This window comes from Littorina saxatilis, linkage group LG5 (genome assembly GCF_037325665.1).
Source record: "Littorina saxatilis isolate snail1 linkage group LG5, US_GU_Lsax_2.0, whole genome shotgun sequence".
Lineage (NCBI taxonomy): Eukaryota > Metazoa > Mollusca > Gastropoda > Littorinimorpha > Littorinidae > Littorina > Littorina saxatilis.
The window spans coordinates 39,729,117-39,744,925 of NC_090249.1; the positions used below are offsets into that span (position 1 = coordinate 39,729,117).

General features: G+C 47.7%; 1 protein-coding gene across 1 annotated transcript in view; it reads left to right on the plus strand.

Moving 5' to 3' along the window:
• The window catches only part of LOC138967107 (succinyl-CoA:3-ketoacid coenzyme A transferase 1, mitochondrial-like), a 44,394-nt gene that overhangs the window by 3,332 nt on the left and 25,253 nt on the right, over positions 1-15,809 (plus strand). The window contains exons 2-5 of the mRNA XM_070339587.1: positions 479-587; positions 4,329-4,462; positions 5,510-5,602; positions 6,463-6,612. Of these exons, the coding sequence (XP_070195688.1) occupies positions 479-587; positions 4,329-4,462; positions 5,510-5,602; positions 6,463-6,612 (486 nt within the window). The remainder of the gene's footprint in view (positions 1-478; positions 588-4,328; positions 4,463-5,509; positions 5,603-6,462; positions 6,613-15,809) is intronic.

The window sequence follows — 15,809 nt, forward strand, 5'->3', positions numbered from 1 at the left end:
CCAGCAAGCTCTAGGCATAATTGCACAATTAATTGACTTTCTTTAATTTAATCTTATATATTCTTCTTCTTCTTCTTGGCGTTCACAGAGGTTACACGATCAGTCCAGCACTGGTGATAAATCTTATATTTAAATGGATACTTTTAAGAGGGTTACCATTTAAAGATTTCACATTTTAACACAATCACTATATATCACTCATAATTTCATGTGAATTCACTTTTACAGAAACTGACATTTAAATGAATGCACTTGATCCCTTCCGATCTTTAACCCCACACCCCTGTCTCCTCACCCACTCCATATCCAACACACACACACACACATACTCACACTCACACTCACACACACACACACACACACCTCCTGGACAGTTGGTCTGGTGCATGAATATCTTTTTAATTTAATGCTTTTTCATTTATATTGTTATATGTTTTAAATTCAGTTATAAATTCACTAGCAAGTTTCTGTATTTCAGGCGGAGAGAAATTGCTTTTCTACATCATCACAACAGAATGCCCAGTTCTGCAAAACTCCACTAGAGGCAATCAAGGACATAAAAGATGGTTCCACAATCTTGGTTGGGGGTGAGCATGCTTTAAATATGTTGTCAAGACTACGTCTCGGTCTTTGTCTCACATGTCTGTCTGTCTGTATCTGTATCTGTATCTGTGGGTTACGTCGCTAGCATCCAGATTGCTGGCTTTGGCGCGACGGGTGGGTGTGCGCAGCGACTGACGTCGTTTATCGGCGGCTGGTAGTCAGCGCCGCCTTGAATGCCTCAGTAGAGGCTGAGTGGACAACTGTGTTGTCCAGGTGATTCCACTCTATTGTGGATCGTGGGAAGAACGACTGTTAAGTGTTTATATTGTTCAGTGTTGCAGCGTGGTACAGTGAAACATCTGGTTTTTTTTTTTATATAATTGTCTATGGGGTTGCTACCAACGTATGTTACATAGTCTGCTGTATGTCTTCTGGGTCGGATCATGCGGCCCGGCAGCACGTTGAGGGGTCAGGAATTTGTCTAGAGGCATTGCCGGCACCAGCCCCTCAACGTGACCACCTTGTAGTAGAAAGTCAGGCGGAGGTTTACTCGACGTTCCTGGAGAGTTGGGAGGTTGTGGCGTGTCAGGAGGCCCGTAACAAAGCCAGGACGTCTTGATCGGTAGTCGTTGGCGATGAAACGTGCTGCAGTGCGCTGTATGCGTTCCATCCTATCGATGTCCTGTGCTTGGTACGGGTCCCAGACCGCTACGGCTCCGTACTCAAGGAGGGGTCGGATGAGGGTCCAGGTAGGCATTTCGTCAGCAGGCTGCCGGGCGGAGGTTTCTGCGTAGGAAGCCAAGAGTGCAGTTTGCTTTCTTGGTGATGCTGCTGATGTGGTTTCTCCACTTGAGGTTTTCGAGAATAGGATGCCTAGGTATGGGTTGGAGGGGACAATGGTGTTGTTGAGGGAGTACTGAAGGTGGAGGGTGGTTTGTGGGAGATGCTCATGGCATAGCACTTGGTGGCGTTGAAGCGCATTCCCCATTTCTCTGCCCAGCCTTCTAGACACTTCAGGTCCTCTTGTAGGGTGTGGTGGTCGTTGAAGGTATTGATCTCTCTGTAGACGAGACAGTCGTCGGCGAACAGCCTAACCTGGGATCTGACTGCCTGCAAGAGATCGTTGATGTGGCTGAGAAAGAGGAGTGGGCCCAGCACGGTGCCTTGTGGGACGCCTGAGTCGACGGTAGTGGGCTGGGACGTACTGCCTTCAACGACGACTTGCATGCTGCGTTCCGTGAGGAAGCAGTGAAGCCATGCGTGGAGGGGGCCTGTGATGCCATAGTTGGCCAACTTGAGGAGGAGCCGGTCATGGGGGACGGTGTCGAATGCTTTGGAAAAGTCTAGTATGGCCATGTCAATTTGTTTGCCTTGATCAAAAGACTGTAGTAGGTCGTTGGTGGTGGTTAGTAGTTGGGTTTCAGTGGAGTAGCCAGATCGAAAGCCGTGGTTCAGGTTTGTAAGGATTTTGTGGGCTTGGAAATGGGACATAATGTGGCGGAAGATAATGTGTTCAAGGAGTTTGCAGGGGACAGAGGTAAGGGAGATTGGGCGATAGTTGGCGGGTTCGTGGTGGTCCTCTTTCTTAAAGGCACACGACACGTTGGCCGACAACCAGTCCTTGTCGACAGAGGTCTGGAAGATCAGTGCAAGCGCTGGGCCGACGCTGTCGGCGAGGGTCTTGAGGACGGTGTTCGGGATGCCGTCTGGCCCGGACGCCTTGTTGACTTTCAGTTGTCGTAGCAACTTGGTGACTCCGGGGACTGTGATGGTAATGGGTGGGATGTCAGGGGCGGTTGGTTGAAGGTGGGGGAGGGGTTGGGAGGAAGTTTTGGTGAAGACAGATTTGAACTGGTTAAGGAGGATGTCCGCTTTTGACTGGCTGTCACTGTGGAGTTGGCCTTTGGTTTTGAGGGGGGCTACTCCGACATTGTCCTGTTTCCTGGCCTTGATGAACCGCCAGAATGGCTTGGTGTCGTTCCTATCTAGCCCTTCTTGGATGGTGCCGTTGATGTACTTCCACTCAGCTCGGCGTAACTCTCTTTTGCAGTGTTTTTGGAATCGGCGGTAAGGGGACCAGTTGTTGGAGGATCTCGCTCGGTGGAAGAGGCGTTTCTTGCGTTTCAGCATACGTTTCAGGGGGACCGTTAGCCAGGGTAGGGTCTGCGATGGTTTTAGTGTAAAGGTTGGGATGTTGGTTTCCATGGTGTTCAGAAGTAGGTTCTTGAATGTGGACCATAGGGTGTCGACGTCTTTTCCCTCCTTGTGTTCATCAGCCACGGTTTGGGCAGCGCTGACAAGGTCACTTCTCATCTGGTCCCAGTTAGCCTTCTTGAACTTGTAGCATTTACGGGGCTTCTGGCGCGTGATCTGTGGTCGGACGTCAAAGTCCGCGGCGACAATGTCGTGGTCTGAGACGCCAGGTATGCTAGCAGTCGATTTCACCAGGGTGGGGTTGGAGGTGAACACAAGGTCTAGTAGGTTGGGGCCTCGGGTGGGGGTGTGGTGTACTTGGGTGAGGAGTGCGTTTGATGTGATGTTGATGAGGTGCTCTTGTATCTCGTTGTCTTTCCCTGAGGAGTGGGCGGTGTGCGTCGTCCAGTTGATGTCTGGGCAATTGAAGTCTCCGGCAAGGATGATCTCTCGCTGTTTCTTGCCGTCTTCAGTCAGCTTGTTCAGGGACTTCTGGAGTTCGTCCAGGTCACGTTGATTCCGTTCGGGCATGTAAAATGCTCCCACATACAGGTCTTTGCGGTTCTTCAACTTGACCTTGACCCACTCCAGTTCGCAGTCGGTGACGAGCTGGGGCTGCTCGACGGTAGTCATGGACTTGTGCACAAGGACGAACACGCCACCGCCGCTTCTGCCCAGGCGGTCATTCCTGAATATGTCGAAGTAGTCTGGGAATATTTCAGCTGACTTGATGTGGTCTGGTGATGGTGGTTTCCCTGGCTGGATGCCTCTTAACCAGGATTCAGTGCCGCAGACAATATCGGGCTTGGTGTACTGGAGTACTGTAGCAAGCTCCTGCTTCTTGGCGTTGGCGCACTGACAGTTTACTTTGAGGACGCGCAGGTTATATTTCTTCGGTAGACCGTAGGCAAGTGAGCTGGTTGATCTTGCTTGAGATCGTTGTTGATCTTGCTGCGGGGAGGATAGGGAGGAGGGGCGACTGGTGACTTTAGGGCTACTAGTACGGGGCGGGGAGAAGAGGTCACCAGATACTATGGAGTCGACGATTGAAGCATTCTGCAGAGGGGCAAAATAGTTCGTGCAGTCAAGTTCATAGCTGCGGAAGGTAAAGCTATCACAGTTGGTGCTGTCGCACCTGGGGCAAATCCACGCGACGTTGGGGCGGCTGATAGCATCATATTCTGCAGAACCCACGTCCACACATGTGTAATGGAACCAGCTGTCGCAAGAGTCACAACAGAGTCAGTCTTTTTGTCTGCCTCTCTTTCTGTATATATATATATATATATACATATATGTCTGACTGTGCCATAGTTTTATTTCTGGGATAAACATGCAGCATACAACCTGCTTTCTTGAAACATTAAAATCAGCTGATTACATATTATTGTTTCTAGTTATTTCACAGATGTCAACTCATATATATATATACTACATGTATGATATAAAAAAGTAAATGAAATGCCAGTAAGATATAGGTTGACCAGAGCCATCTGTGTTGCGAATGTTCAAATTTTAATTTGAAGTTGTTGAATTCTATTGTTGTTGTCAGTACTGTTGAACAAAATGTGTGAAAATGATTGTTGTTGCAGGCTTTGGAATATGTGGCATACCAGAAAACTTGATACGTGCTCTGCTAGCAAAGGGTGTCAAAGACCTTACAGTGGTCAGCGACAATGCTGGTGTGGCCGATGTTGGACTGGGCCTCCTGCTCATTGAGCGACAGGTTGGACATATTTCATTTGTACCAAGGAGAAAGAGATAATTGTCTTTGATGACAATCGGTATAGAGCTAGTGTTTTTACTTCTGGGATTTTAGCAGTGAAGAAAAATCTATAAAAATTGAATTCATTCTATCACAACGGATCACAAATTTGAATATCCTTATGCACTACAGGTACTGTTCAAACTGTGGGTTGTTTTGCTATGTACATGTGTATGTGTGTTTACAAAGCCGCCATTGGTGCACAAAATCTAAAGATGACCCATTAGAATTCCCTTCAGGGAGTCAAAATGCGCATCAGGTTTACCGTACAAACCACTGCTTTCTTTGACATCAGCATGCACACATGCAGGCTGACAGACACAAATGCATGCACAGATTCACACAAACACATATGCAAGCACCCAGACACTCACACACATGCACACTCACGCACCAAGGCACTCACAAACATACACCCATGCAGGAACACACAAACACACACATGCACACTCACGCACCAAGGCACTAGTCACAAACTTACACCCAGGAACACACAAACATACACACACACAGGCACACACACACACACACACATGCACAATCTCGCACCAAGGCACTCACACACATACACCCAGGAACACACAAACACATACACACAAACAGGCACATACACACAAACAGGCACATACACCCAGACAAACACACACACACACACACACACACACACACAACCACACACACACACACAATTTGCATTGGTAACTAAGTGTGATACAGTCAGAGGCATATTTTAAGTCCAGGTTAATTGCACAAAATTCCACCATTTTTTCCTTCTTCGGACAAACAAAATTCCAGAGTGTGGGGGGGGATGCCCCTGGACCTTCCTAGTTTGCTTGATGCTTTTGACTTTAATTTGTCTCATCAGAATATTTTGTGTGGGTCAATTGACTGATAGTCTTTTTTCCAACATGCATTATTTTGGTTTTTGTAAAATAAATGTAAAAACTTCAGGGAAAAAACCAGCTTATTTCTACAACCAACAACCTTCCATGTTTAACTCTGCTGCAGATCAAAAGAATGATTTCCTCATTCATTGGACAAAACCCAGTGTTTCAACATCAGTACATGAAAGGAGAACTGGAAGTAGAACTCACTCCACAGGTAATGTGTTTTAATTTATATCACATTGGGGGATACATCTTATGTGTGTATTCCAGTTTTTGAACATGTCTATGTATACATTTGCCTTAAACTTGTGGGAAACAAAACAAACAAGCAACATGCTATAAATTCTCTTGAGGTGTTGCTGAACTACAGAATTTTTACAGTTCTTGACAATGATGAAATTATGTTTCTGATCTCTTGCAGAATACAGAATATTTCATTGCCCAGGGTTGGGAATTTCATCATGATATTGCGGTTGATAAAAAAAAGATTTAAAAAAAAAAAGAAGTGAGTGTGTGTAATAAGTATAAAAAAAGATTCTTAAACAAATGAGGCAGAGCGCTGTTTAGAGATCTCATAATAAAGGGAAGTAAGTGCTCCCGTAAGTTAGGAAGTAAGTATGAGGATGAAAGTTGCTTGTTCATTTCAATGCTTGTTATTCTCTCGAGTGCCAGGAGACTGGTTCCGAATAACACTCACTTATTCCATTACACATGTATGTCAAATGTATAAGGCCTAAAAAAAAAATAGGTGTGGTTACGGTAACCCGACCTACCCTATTTTTAGGGGCCGACCCTATAACTTTTTATTTCATTTTGTAAAAAAAAATTTTTTTTTTAAAAAACCCGAGTGCAGAAAACGCAATGAAAGCGACAGCGCTCGAGTCGCACACTTATTTCCCTGTCAAGTAGGTTTAATTTGTACACATTAGAAAAAAAAGTTAAAAAAAAAAAGTGATTGCCTACCTTCCTACCCTATTTTTTTTTGGCTATGTTACCGTAACCACACCTTTTTTTTTGTTTTGCCTAATGAGTATGTTTTGTAATATTTTCTCATTTCTTTCTTCTCCCTCAAAGGGTACTTTAGTGGAGCGTATTCGAGCTGGTGGTGCAGGCATCCCCGCATTCTTCACTCCTACCGGCTACGGCACTCTGGTGCACAAGGGGGGTGAACCCATCCTGTACGACTCAAATGGAAGGATAATCTGGGAGAGTAAGGCAAGGGAGGTAAGTCCACATGCTTTCGACCGTCCCACATTTCATTCAGGTATGCGTGGCAAGATAAGTTGCTGCATGCAGGGTGAGGTGGAGGGTGCAATAATTTGATGGGCTAGCTTGGTGGATATTCAATACGATTGGTTGACGCTGATAGAGTAGAGCTGTGCACAGTCATGTTTTCTGTCGCACGCGCACATCCAGAGAAATTCTTGCCTTTTCTCGCAAAAAAAAATCTTGCCTCGAGTAATCCCCAAGAAATGCACTTATCTAGCATTATTGGCAAAAACCTAGCCTTCTTGCCACTGTGCTGAAGAGACAATAAACAATATTGTCATCATTTTCACGAGTTTTCATTCACAAGCACCTGGGAAATAAATCTCATGTTCCCCAGGCAATAAATCCCCGGTTACCATAGTTGCAGGAAGCAGGTTATACATGGATGATCAAAGGCAAACCCAATAGAAACGCTCGGGGATTCTTCGGCTCTTTTCATTGGTGTTTCCCCAGACCTAAACAGACGACACGACACTGCTTTGCAAAGTTCCAAAAGCGAACTGGCAAACTGGCAAAAGTAAACAAAAAACAAGAGGCGAAGCCTTCAAGGGTCCCGTAAGAAATCAACAAACAGTAACACAAACTCATCCGTCACACACACACACACACATACACACACACACACACACACACACACACACGCACACACACACAGTTAAAAGTAACGCATCATATCAACTCCATGTATAATTTTCAAAAGAAGGCAAACAGATAAAATGACTGTGTATTTGTTGTTGGTGCAGTTGTCCTTGAATGAGATCTTGTGCAATCCTCACACACACACACACACACACACACACACACACACACACACACACACACACACACACGTACACACACACACACACACACACACACAGGCACTGTGTTCATTTGCAAATCTACCATCAGGCATAGGTGTCAACCTATACGGTTTGGCCGTATTGCTGTACGTGAAAAATGCATTTTTTACCCAATACGGTGTATAGGAAAATCTATACGGGCAAAAGAAGAATATACGGCGAAAAGAAAAAATTACAGCAAAGTTAAAATGAATTATAACAATGGAGATTGAGAGACAACGATCGACGCTTTCATGCAGACGACTCTCAAACGTTGTCATTGCGCATACTCAGACTCTTTTTCCACTTGACTTCCTATAAATCACTTCCGGTTTCCGGTACATTCTATCAAGCGTCGATCAACAAGCATGGCATCGCAAAGTTATCCTCCAGCTAAAAAGCTGAAAACTACATCGCAAAGTGGATCCGGACGACATCTTAAAGAGTGGGAGAGCCCAATTTTTAACAACGGTGCATACGCTGGATGGATTAAATCTTCATCAGAAGGCCCAGACTACTCGTTTTGTGTCCCATGCAGGAAACATGTGAAAGTGCGTGCCTCTGGATTTTACGACCTGAAGAGCCATTTTTCAACACGTGGGCACAAAGACATGGTGGCGAAATCGAAATCTTTTCGATCGATGGAAGAACATTAATTATCAAGCCAGCGAAAGCGCCAGAAGTGAGCTCTAATGCCACATCTGCGGAAATTTTGTTTTGCCAATTCGTGGCAGAGCACAACTTGGCAAGTCAGCCACCAAGAAGTACAACAAGGAGCATTGTTGACTGGGAGTGGGTGTGGGTTGGTAGCATTTATTTCTGAGCAGCATTAAATATTTCTCAATTTTATAAGGTCTTGAGCTGTCTAATAAGGTTTTGGAAGGCCTCATATAAGGGCAACACCAATGATAGGTTGACACCTATGCATCAGCTTATCTGTCTTTTGCACTGCAGACACTAAGCAATAGGTACCTGCCATGTGGCCACTTTTTCCACTGCTGTCCTCAGTCCCATACTTTTCATCAAGACTTGTCACCATGCCGAGTGGATCTAAATTCGGAAGTCTTCATGTGGCTGAGGCATATCTGACATAGCGTCGATCTTGTAGGTTAACCTCCTTTCTGAAACAAATGGCAAAATGCGATTAGTTATGATGACTACAACCTACACAAATATAAACAGTGTTTTGAAACAGAATAGTCAGGTTATACAAGCCACTTTACCTATGCAGCATGGTAACCCTACAATATGCAAAACATGTCAACTGACTGCAGCAGCCTGGTTCTTAAAATAATTCTGACGGTCAACACAACCAACACACTATTCACATTCCATTTTAAGGAGCAACGGAGGTACTCTCTGAGGGTCTTGTTTAAATGATAACGATCAACTCAGGAGGGAAAAAACAAGAGAGGAAAAAAGAAACCACATCAACCGCAGAAAAATACAGAATCACTGTGACACATGTACCATTAGGCCTATTTCAGACATGAGACCAGCAAATGTTCCAAAAGTAGGAAAGTAAGCCGGGGTCCAGGGGCAACGCCCCGGTAGGGGGTTCAGGGGGGCAAAGCCCCCCTGACGGAAAATGAATGTTAGAATTATAAAGGCCATTTTGGGGCCTCTCCTGATAGCAAAAAATTAGATCATGCCTTTTTAAAAAGCCATAAAAACCACAAGAATAATATGTTTTAGCATTTTAAACAAAAGTGTAATTTACAGACCTGTTTACCAGTACGATTTGGGCGTATTTTGTACGCCAAATTATTATCGGTACGCAAATACGCGACACACGCACAAAATACGCATAAGAAAAAGTCTAGAATACGTTTTCCGGTGTTGGTGTGCTGATTACGGAATGGTACAACTGATACCGGTTTCGGTCGAAGAGAGATAACTATGACAGCGAGTCTTCAGCTGTGGAAACCTTGTTGGCACGTGCGATCGTCTGGACAATCGTGGCAAAATGAAGCGGAAAAATGTGCCAGTTTCGGATGACTGTACCAAGTCTAAAAAGCAGAAGCAGCAGATTTTCTTGGAGAAATATAAGAAAGAGCCAGCAATTGTGGAGTCTACTATGGGAAAAAGTCATGCACACTGCAAGTATTGTAAATCAGATTTCTCCGTTGCCCATGCTGGGAAACATGACATCGAACGACACTGCAGTTCTAAAACTCGCCTGGACAAGGTTGCTGCAAAGAAATCCGCTGAAAGCTGCCAAGGAATTCTGAAGTTCATTCCCGCAAAGCAAATCCTGCCAGAAAAAAAGGCTGTAGTCCGCGCTGAAGCAATGTTTTCTGAGATGTTATTTCACGAACTTCATCTTTTCATTATCAATCTGTTTGGAAGACACTGGTTATAAATAATGCTATAAACTGACAGGTAAATGCAATTGTTTTATTCCTGTTGTATTGGAAGGAGTTAAAATTATGAAGGTGTTCACAAGACATGCTATTCTTACACAAACACGTTTGCACCCACGCGTACATTTTCCCTACCCCCATATGGCTTTGCTTGCAAAGTACACCAACTTTTTGAAAAATACACTCAACTTTTTGGGAAAGTACTCTTGCCTCGGGTTTAGGGTAAACAGGTCTGAATTTATAACAATCACACACACACAAAACTTACTTGAAAACTTTCAGAACCAACACATTTTTTCCACCAAGTCTGTATTAAATTACATATTATTACCCAACTCACATATAGCAATTAACTCTAGTTCAGTGCTGGTAACGCTGTACGCGTTCCCCTTGGTAACAAGGGAGACCACCCTAAAAAAGAGTGATCCATCCCATAATATCAGACCGATGTCCGGTCCAACATCCGTATGCGTGCGCATACGCCGCCATTTGTATCATTCTCTCTCAGCGGTTCAACTGGGAAGGACGCTCCTGATGTACGCTCCTGCTGTCTTCAGCATTTTGTCTTAGTCTTTGGCTTTGGCATCTCCCCTTGGTCGTCGCCTAACTGTTCACCTTTACCTACGCTGTGTGGTGAGATCTTTCCGTTTTGTTATAACTTTAGCGACGTTTTTCGTCGCTCGTTTTGTACTTGTGAAATTTTTCTGAAATTGTTTTTCTTTGAAATTTTTCGTGAGTTCTTTCGCTATGGCGGAGGCTGCGCTTGTTGATAGCGCCAAAAGGAAGCCTAGTTCGAGGCAGGTTTCTGACGATACGCCTCCAAAACGTAGCTCTAGGAGAGAGAAGGGCGCAGGAAAATCCGCGTCTGTTTCTTCTGATTCAACTTCTGTTAAATCTCCCGTGTTAGCAGACGTCAGTTTAACTTCCGGTCAGGCTTGTTTACGTTCTGGCAAGAGTGGTGTTTCGGGCAAAGCTTCTTCTTCTTCTGCTTCTGCTTCTGCTTCTGCCTCAACTTCAGATGGCTGCCCTGGGTTAGCGCCAACTGAAGTTGCGTCTTTATTGTTGACTTTGAGCGCTCAAGTTTCGACACTTGCGTCGGAATTATCTTCCACTAGGGAGGAATTACGAGCGCTTCCGTCTGGTGTTTCTGATGTTCTCTCCTTAGCACAGGTACGGCAGTCTCCTGCAGTTCCGGCTTCGACTTCCGCTATGCCTTCGGCGACTGTGACTCGGGCGGATGTCCATGCTTCGCAGGATGGGAGTACCAAGTTGGTGTCTCTCCTTTTTGGGACACCAGTTCAAGGTATGTCTACACCGCTTGCCGGTGTGCGAGCTCAGGGGTAGTCGTTGGTAGTCGTGAGAGTTCCCACGAGCAGCGAAAGGACGAACGCCTCCGTACGTCTCTTTATGAGAATATCGGGGACCGTTTTAGTCCTCTTCCGCCCGGGGGGCAGGAAGTGGTCGGTTCTGCCGACGATAAACTGTCTGATGTTCTGCCTCCTGGCTCCGAGCTTGATCTCGAGTCGGAGTGTAGGGCGGAAGACGGGGATGCCTCAGTGGTAGAGGATTCCCAACTGAATTTGCCCGTGAAGCTGTCAGCCGCAGTGGCGCTGGCGGCGGAAACGGCGTTCAGATACTTTCCGGAAGGGGTGGTGAAGGACAAGGCTCAGCTTCACCCACCTCGTTCTGCTTTTGACGATTTCCGGAGTGCTCAGGAGCAACGGCCTCGCTACCGCTTCCGGGAATCGTCAACTATTGCCTATGAAATGGCTAACGTCTTGTGTGGTAAACGCAAACCGGCGGTGCCGTTGTTGGTTCAGCACGGCGAGGCCCCGGAAGACGTTGTCTCTTGGCTGGCTCAGCCTGGGGCTCGGGCTGCTTCCGGTGTTCCGAAGTTCAAGCTCACCCCTTATCCTGTGAATCTGATTGACTCTTTTGCTCTGCCGTCAGGGGCACTTCCGGTGACGCCGGAACTTGCTGCTTTGAGAGAGGACGGGTACAATAGGGATAGAGTTGTCCCATGTACTGACGGTTCTCTCACAGCTGTGGAGGAAGTTGGAAGGTCTTTGCTGGAGCTCACGTCCGTGTCGGAGTCTCTGCAAAGGTCTTTATCCAGATCGATTGCCACATCTCTTGATCCTTTTGAATTTCGGTTTGATGCGTCGCCGACAGATGTTTCAACACTGCTGGCTACTCTGGGCAAGGTGACTAGAGAACAGGTTACTTTGTCTGCCCGGCTGTATACTCACGCGGTGCTTTCAAGGAGATCAGCCTTCTTGACGGGGTCCAGATTTCGGGACACCGCGACTGTGGAGAGGCTGAAGGTCTCCCCTTTTGCTGAGGGGTCTCTCTTAGGGCAGGCGTCTTTCGATGCACTCCAGAAAGAGACGCAGGACGCGCGGGATGTAGCGATCGCGCGTTTGGCTTCACAGGGCTTCCAGAAGCCTCAGGGCAAGTCTCAGACTCAGGCGTTTTCTTCTGCTAAGCCTCAGACGTCTTCGTCAGGTGGTGGGAAGGCCCAGAAGCAGTCATTCTCCTCCAGGGGTAGGGGGCGTGGAGCTCCATACCCTAAGAGGGGTCAGTCTTTCGGGGGTTCCAGGGGGTCGGGGCGTAAGCCTCACCCCCAATGAAACTTCCCCGAACAACACATCCCGGTGGCCCCCGCGCTAGTTGTAGCGGGCGGCCCGTCCAGGGCCCTTTCTTCCTGGCTGCAACTGGTGGCCAGCAAGTGGGTCACGGGGATAGTGTGTTCGGGGTTCCGGCTTCTCTGGTCAGGGCAGAAGGCTCCCCTGGTCAGGATAATCCCGCCCTGCAGGGCGCCAAAGGATTTGGTGGCACGGAACGCGGTCCAGGAGGAGGTCTCGGCTCTGCTGCTCAAGGGAGCTATAGAGGAGGTCTTGGACGCGCGGTCCCCGGGGTTTTACGGCAGACTTTTTGTAGTGCCGAAAGCCTCGGGGGCGTGGAGGCCGGTGTTAGATCTTTCTCCTTTGAACAAGTTTCTGAGAGTAATCAAGTTTACCATGGAAACTCCAACTTCGGTTCGGGAGGCCTTACGGCCGGGAGATTGGGCAACGTCGATCGATCTTACAGACGCTTACTTTCACGTCCTCATACATGTCGCGGACAGGAAGTGGCTTCGCTTCCCTTGGGGCGGCAAAGCTTACCAGTTCAGGGCTCTGCCGTTCGGCCTGTCTTTAGCTCCGTGGATTTTCACGATTGTGGTCAGGCAGCTTTGCGCTCTTGTGAGACAGGAAGGCATCCGTCTCAGAGCATACCTGGACGATTGGTTAATCCTTCACCAGAACAGGGGGCTTTGCGAGGCTCATACGCACAGGGTGCTGAGCCGGGCGGCACAGCTGGGTTTCTCTGTCAACCTGACAAAATCCGAGTTGGAACCATCCCAGACGTTTACTTACCTGGGCATGGAATTCGACACGCTTCGGTGGTCTGTCCGTCCGTCTCAAAGGCGGATCGACAAGCTTCAGGGTCTGATTCGGTCTCTCTACGGAGAGAATCACGCCAGTGCAAGGGTTCTGACTTCGGTTCTGGGTCAGATGGAATCCATGGCTTCCCTCATTCCGTTGGGCAGGGTTCACAAGAGGCCTTTTCAGGCCTCCCTGCAGTCAAGGTGGGATCAGACATCCCAGGACTGGAGTGCTCCGATCGCACTGGGAACTTGGTTTCAGCAGACCACAGGTGTTTGGCTTCTTCCGGATTTGTTCCGGGGTGTTCCCATTGTTCGTCCACCGCCGGAGAGAGAGTTGTTTACGGACGCATCTCTGACGGGGTGGGGTGCTCATCTGGACGAGCACATGGTTTCGGGAGTTTGGGATTGCTCTCAGGCCTCCCTACATATCAATGTACTGGAGTTGGAGGCCGTTTCCCTGGCGCTTCTAGCGTTCAAGCCTTTCCTGGAGGGCAGTCATGTACGTCTTCACACCGACAACATGTCTGTGGCGTCGTATGTGAACAAGCAGGGGGGGACTCGGTCTCACAGTCTTTCCGACATTGCATGTCGCATTCTCAAGTGGTGTCACGCCCAGCACATTCTGTTGTCAGCAGTGTACTTGAAGGGCAGTCTGAACGTCCTTGCAGACACTTTGAGCAGAGGGGACAGGATTGTTCATTCAGAGTGGACTCTCACACACCAGTCTTTGCAGCGGCTTTGGTCGCAGATCGACAAGCCCAAGATAGATCTCTTTGCGACGAGGTTTTCGGCGAGACTGCCTCTCTTTGTGTCCCCCTTCCCGGATCCTCTGGCCTGGAAGGTGAATGCTCTGGAAGTGGATTGGTCAGATCTTCCGGCGTATGCCTTCCCTCCGTTCTGCCTCTTAGGCAAAGTCCTCAGGAAAGTGGACTTGGAGAAACCAGCGCTGGTTCTGGTCGCTCCTCTGTGGCCAAGCCAGCACTGGTTTCCCGACCTACTGCGTCTAGCAGTTCGGCCCCCAATCCCTCTCGCCCTGAAAAGAGGAGATCTCGTGCAGCCTCGGTCAGGCGTTCAGCACGAGAACCCACAGATCCTGGCCCTTCACGCGTGGATTCTGTCCGAAGCGCTTTGCGTAGGGCAGGGGCCTCTTCCCCTACTCTGAGATTCGTTGGACATGCGCATAGAAAATCGACTTCTTCGGTTTACTCATCGCACTGGGCCTCTTGGTCTAGGTGGTGCGCGCTTAACGGGGTTAAACCTCTTTCTCCTAGGTCTATTCAGGTAGCCAACCATCTGTCTTGGTTGGCTGATCAGGGGGCTTCTCCCTCTTCTATTAGGGTCCGGAGGTCGGCGATCTCTTCGACCCTCGCGCAATTAGGCCACAAAATTTCGCTCGGAGGGGTTATCGCTAGTGTTATTAAGGGGGCTGCCCTTTTAGCAGCTCGTTCAAAATCGCTTCTCCCTGCATGGGATTTGTTCCTGGTCTTACGTTTCTTAGCCTCGGATGAGTTCGAGCCTCTTTTGTCAGCCACTTTGGCCGATTTGACGCGTAAGACTGTGTTTTTAACGCTTCTCTCTACATCTAGGAGAGGTAGTGAGGTGCATTCTTTGTCGGGTTTAGACAAGGATATTGCGTTCGAGAAGGATGGTTCCATTTCTCTCAAATTTGTTCCCGGCTTTCTCGCGAAAAACCAGAAACCTGGCCAGCTTTCTCCAATCTTGCGCATTCCACCCTTGAGCAAGATTTTGGCTCCTGGAGATCCCGATATTGCAAATTGTCCTGTGAGAGCTCTCCGATGTTACCTGTCTCGAACTCGGCCTGTTAGGTCAGAAAGTCAAAAGCTTCTTTTCATATCTTTAAACACGGCTAGGTGTAAGGATATAGCGAAGGTGACTCTGGCCAAATGGATCTCCACTCTGATCAAACGAGCATATGCCTGGTGGCTAGTGCAGTCGGGTGATGATAGGGCAGTTTTGCCTCTCACCGCGGCTAGAACCCATGAGGCGAGAGCCTGGGCATCCTCAGTGGCAGTTCTTCGGTCCGGCAAGCTAGCCGAGGTACTGGAAGCTGCGTATTGGCGCTCTGAGGACGTTTTCGTCAACTTTTACCTCAGAGACGTCGCTTCTGTCAGACAGGATGGAAGCTCCGCGCTGCCTGCCATGGTAGCGGCGGGACAAGTCCTGCGTGCTTAGTTTTGGTAAGTACCCACCACCTATAGTAGCAACCTGCTATATGTGAGTTGGGTAATAATATGTAATTTAATCCAAAATTTTAATAATAAATTTTCATTTAATTAATATACTTACCCAACTCACATCGTTTAAACCCTCCCGCCTCCCCGCTGTGGTGGTATTGGGTTCTAAAAAAGTAGTGAGTTGGGCTTCGTTCGAATGATACAAATGGCGGCGTATGCGCACGCATACGGATGTTGGACCGGACATCGGTCTGATATTATGGGATGGATCACTCTTTTTTAGGGTGGTCTCCCTTGTTACCAAGGGGAACGCGTACAGCGTTACCAGCACTGAACTAGAGTTAAT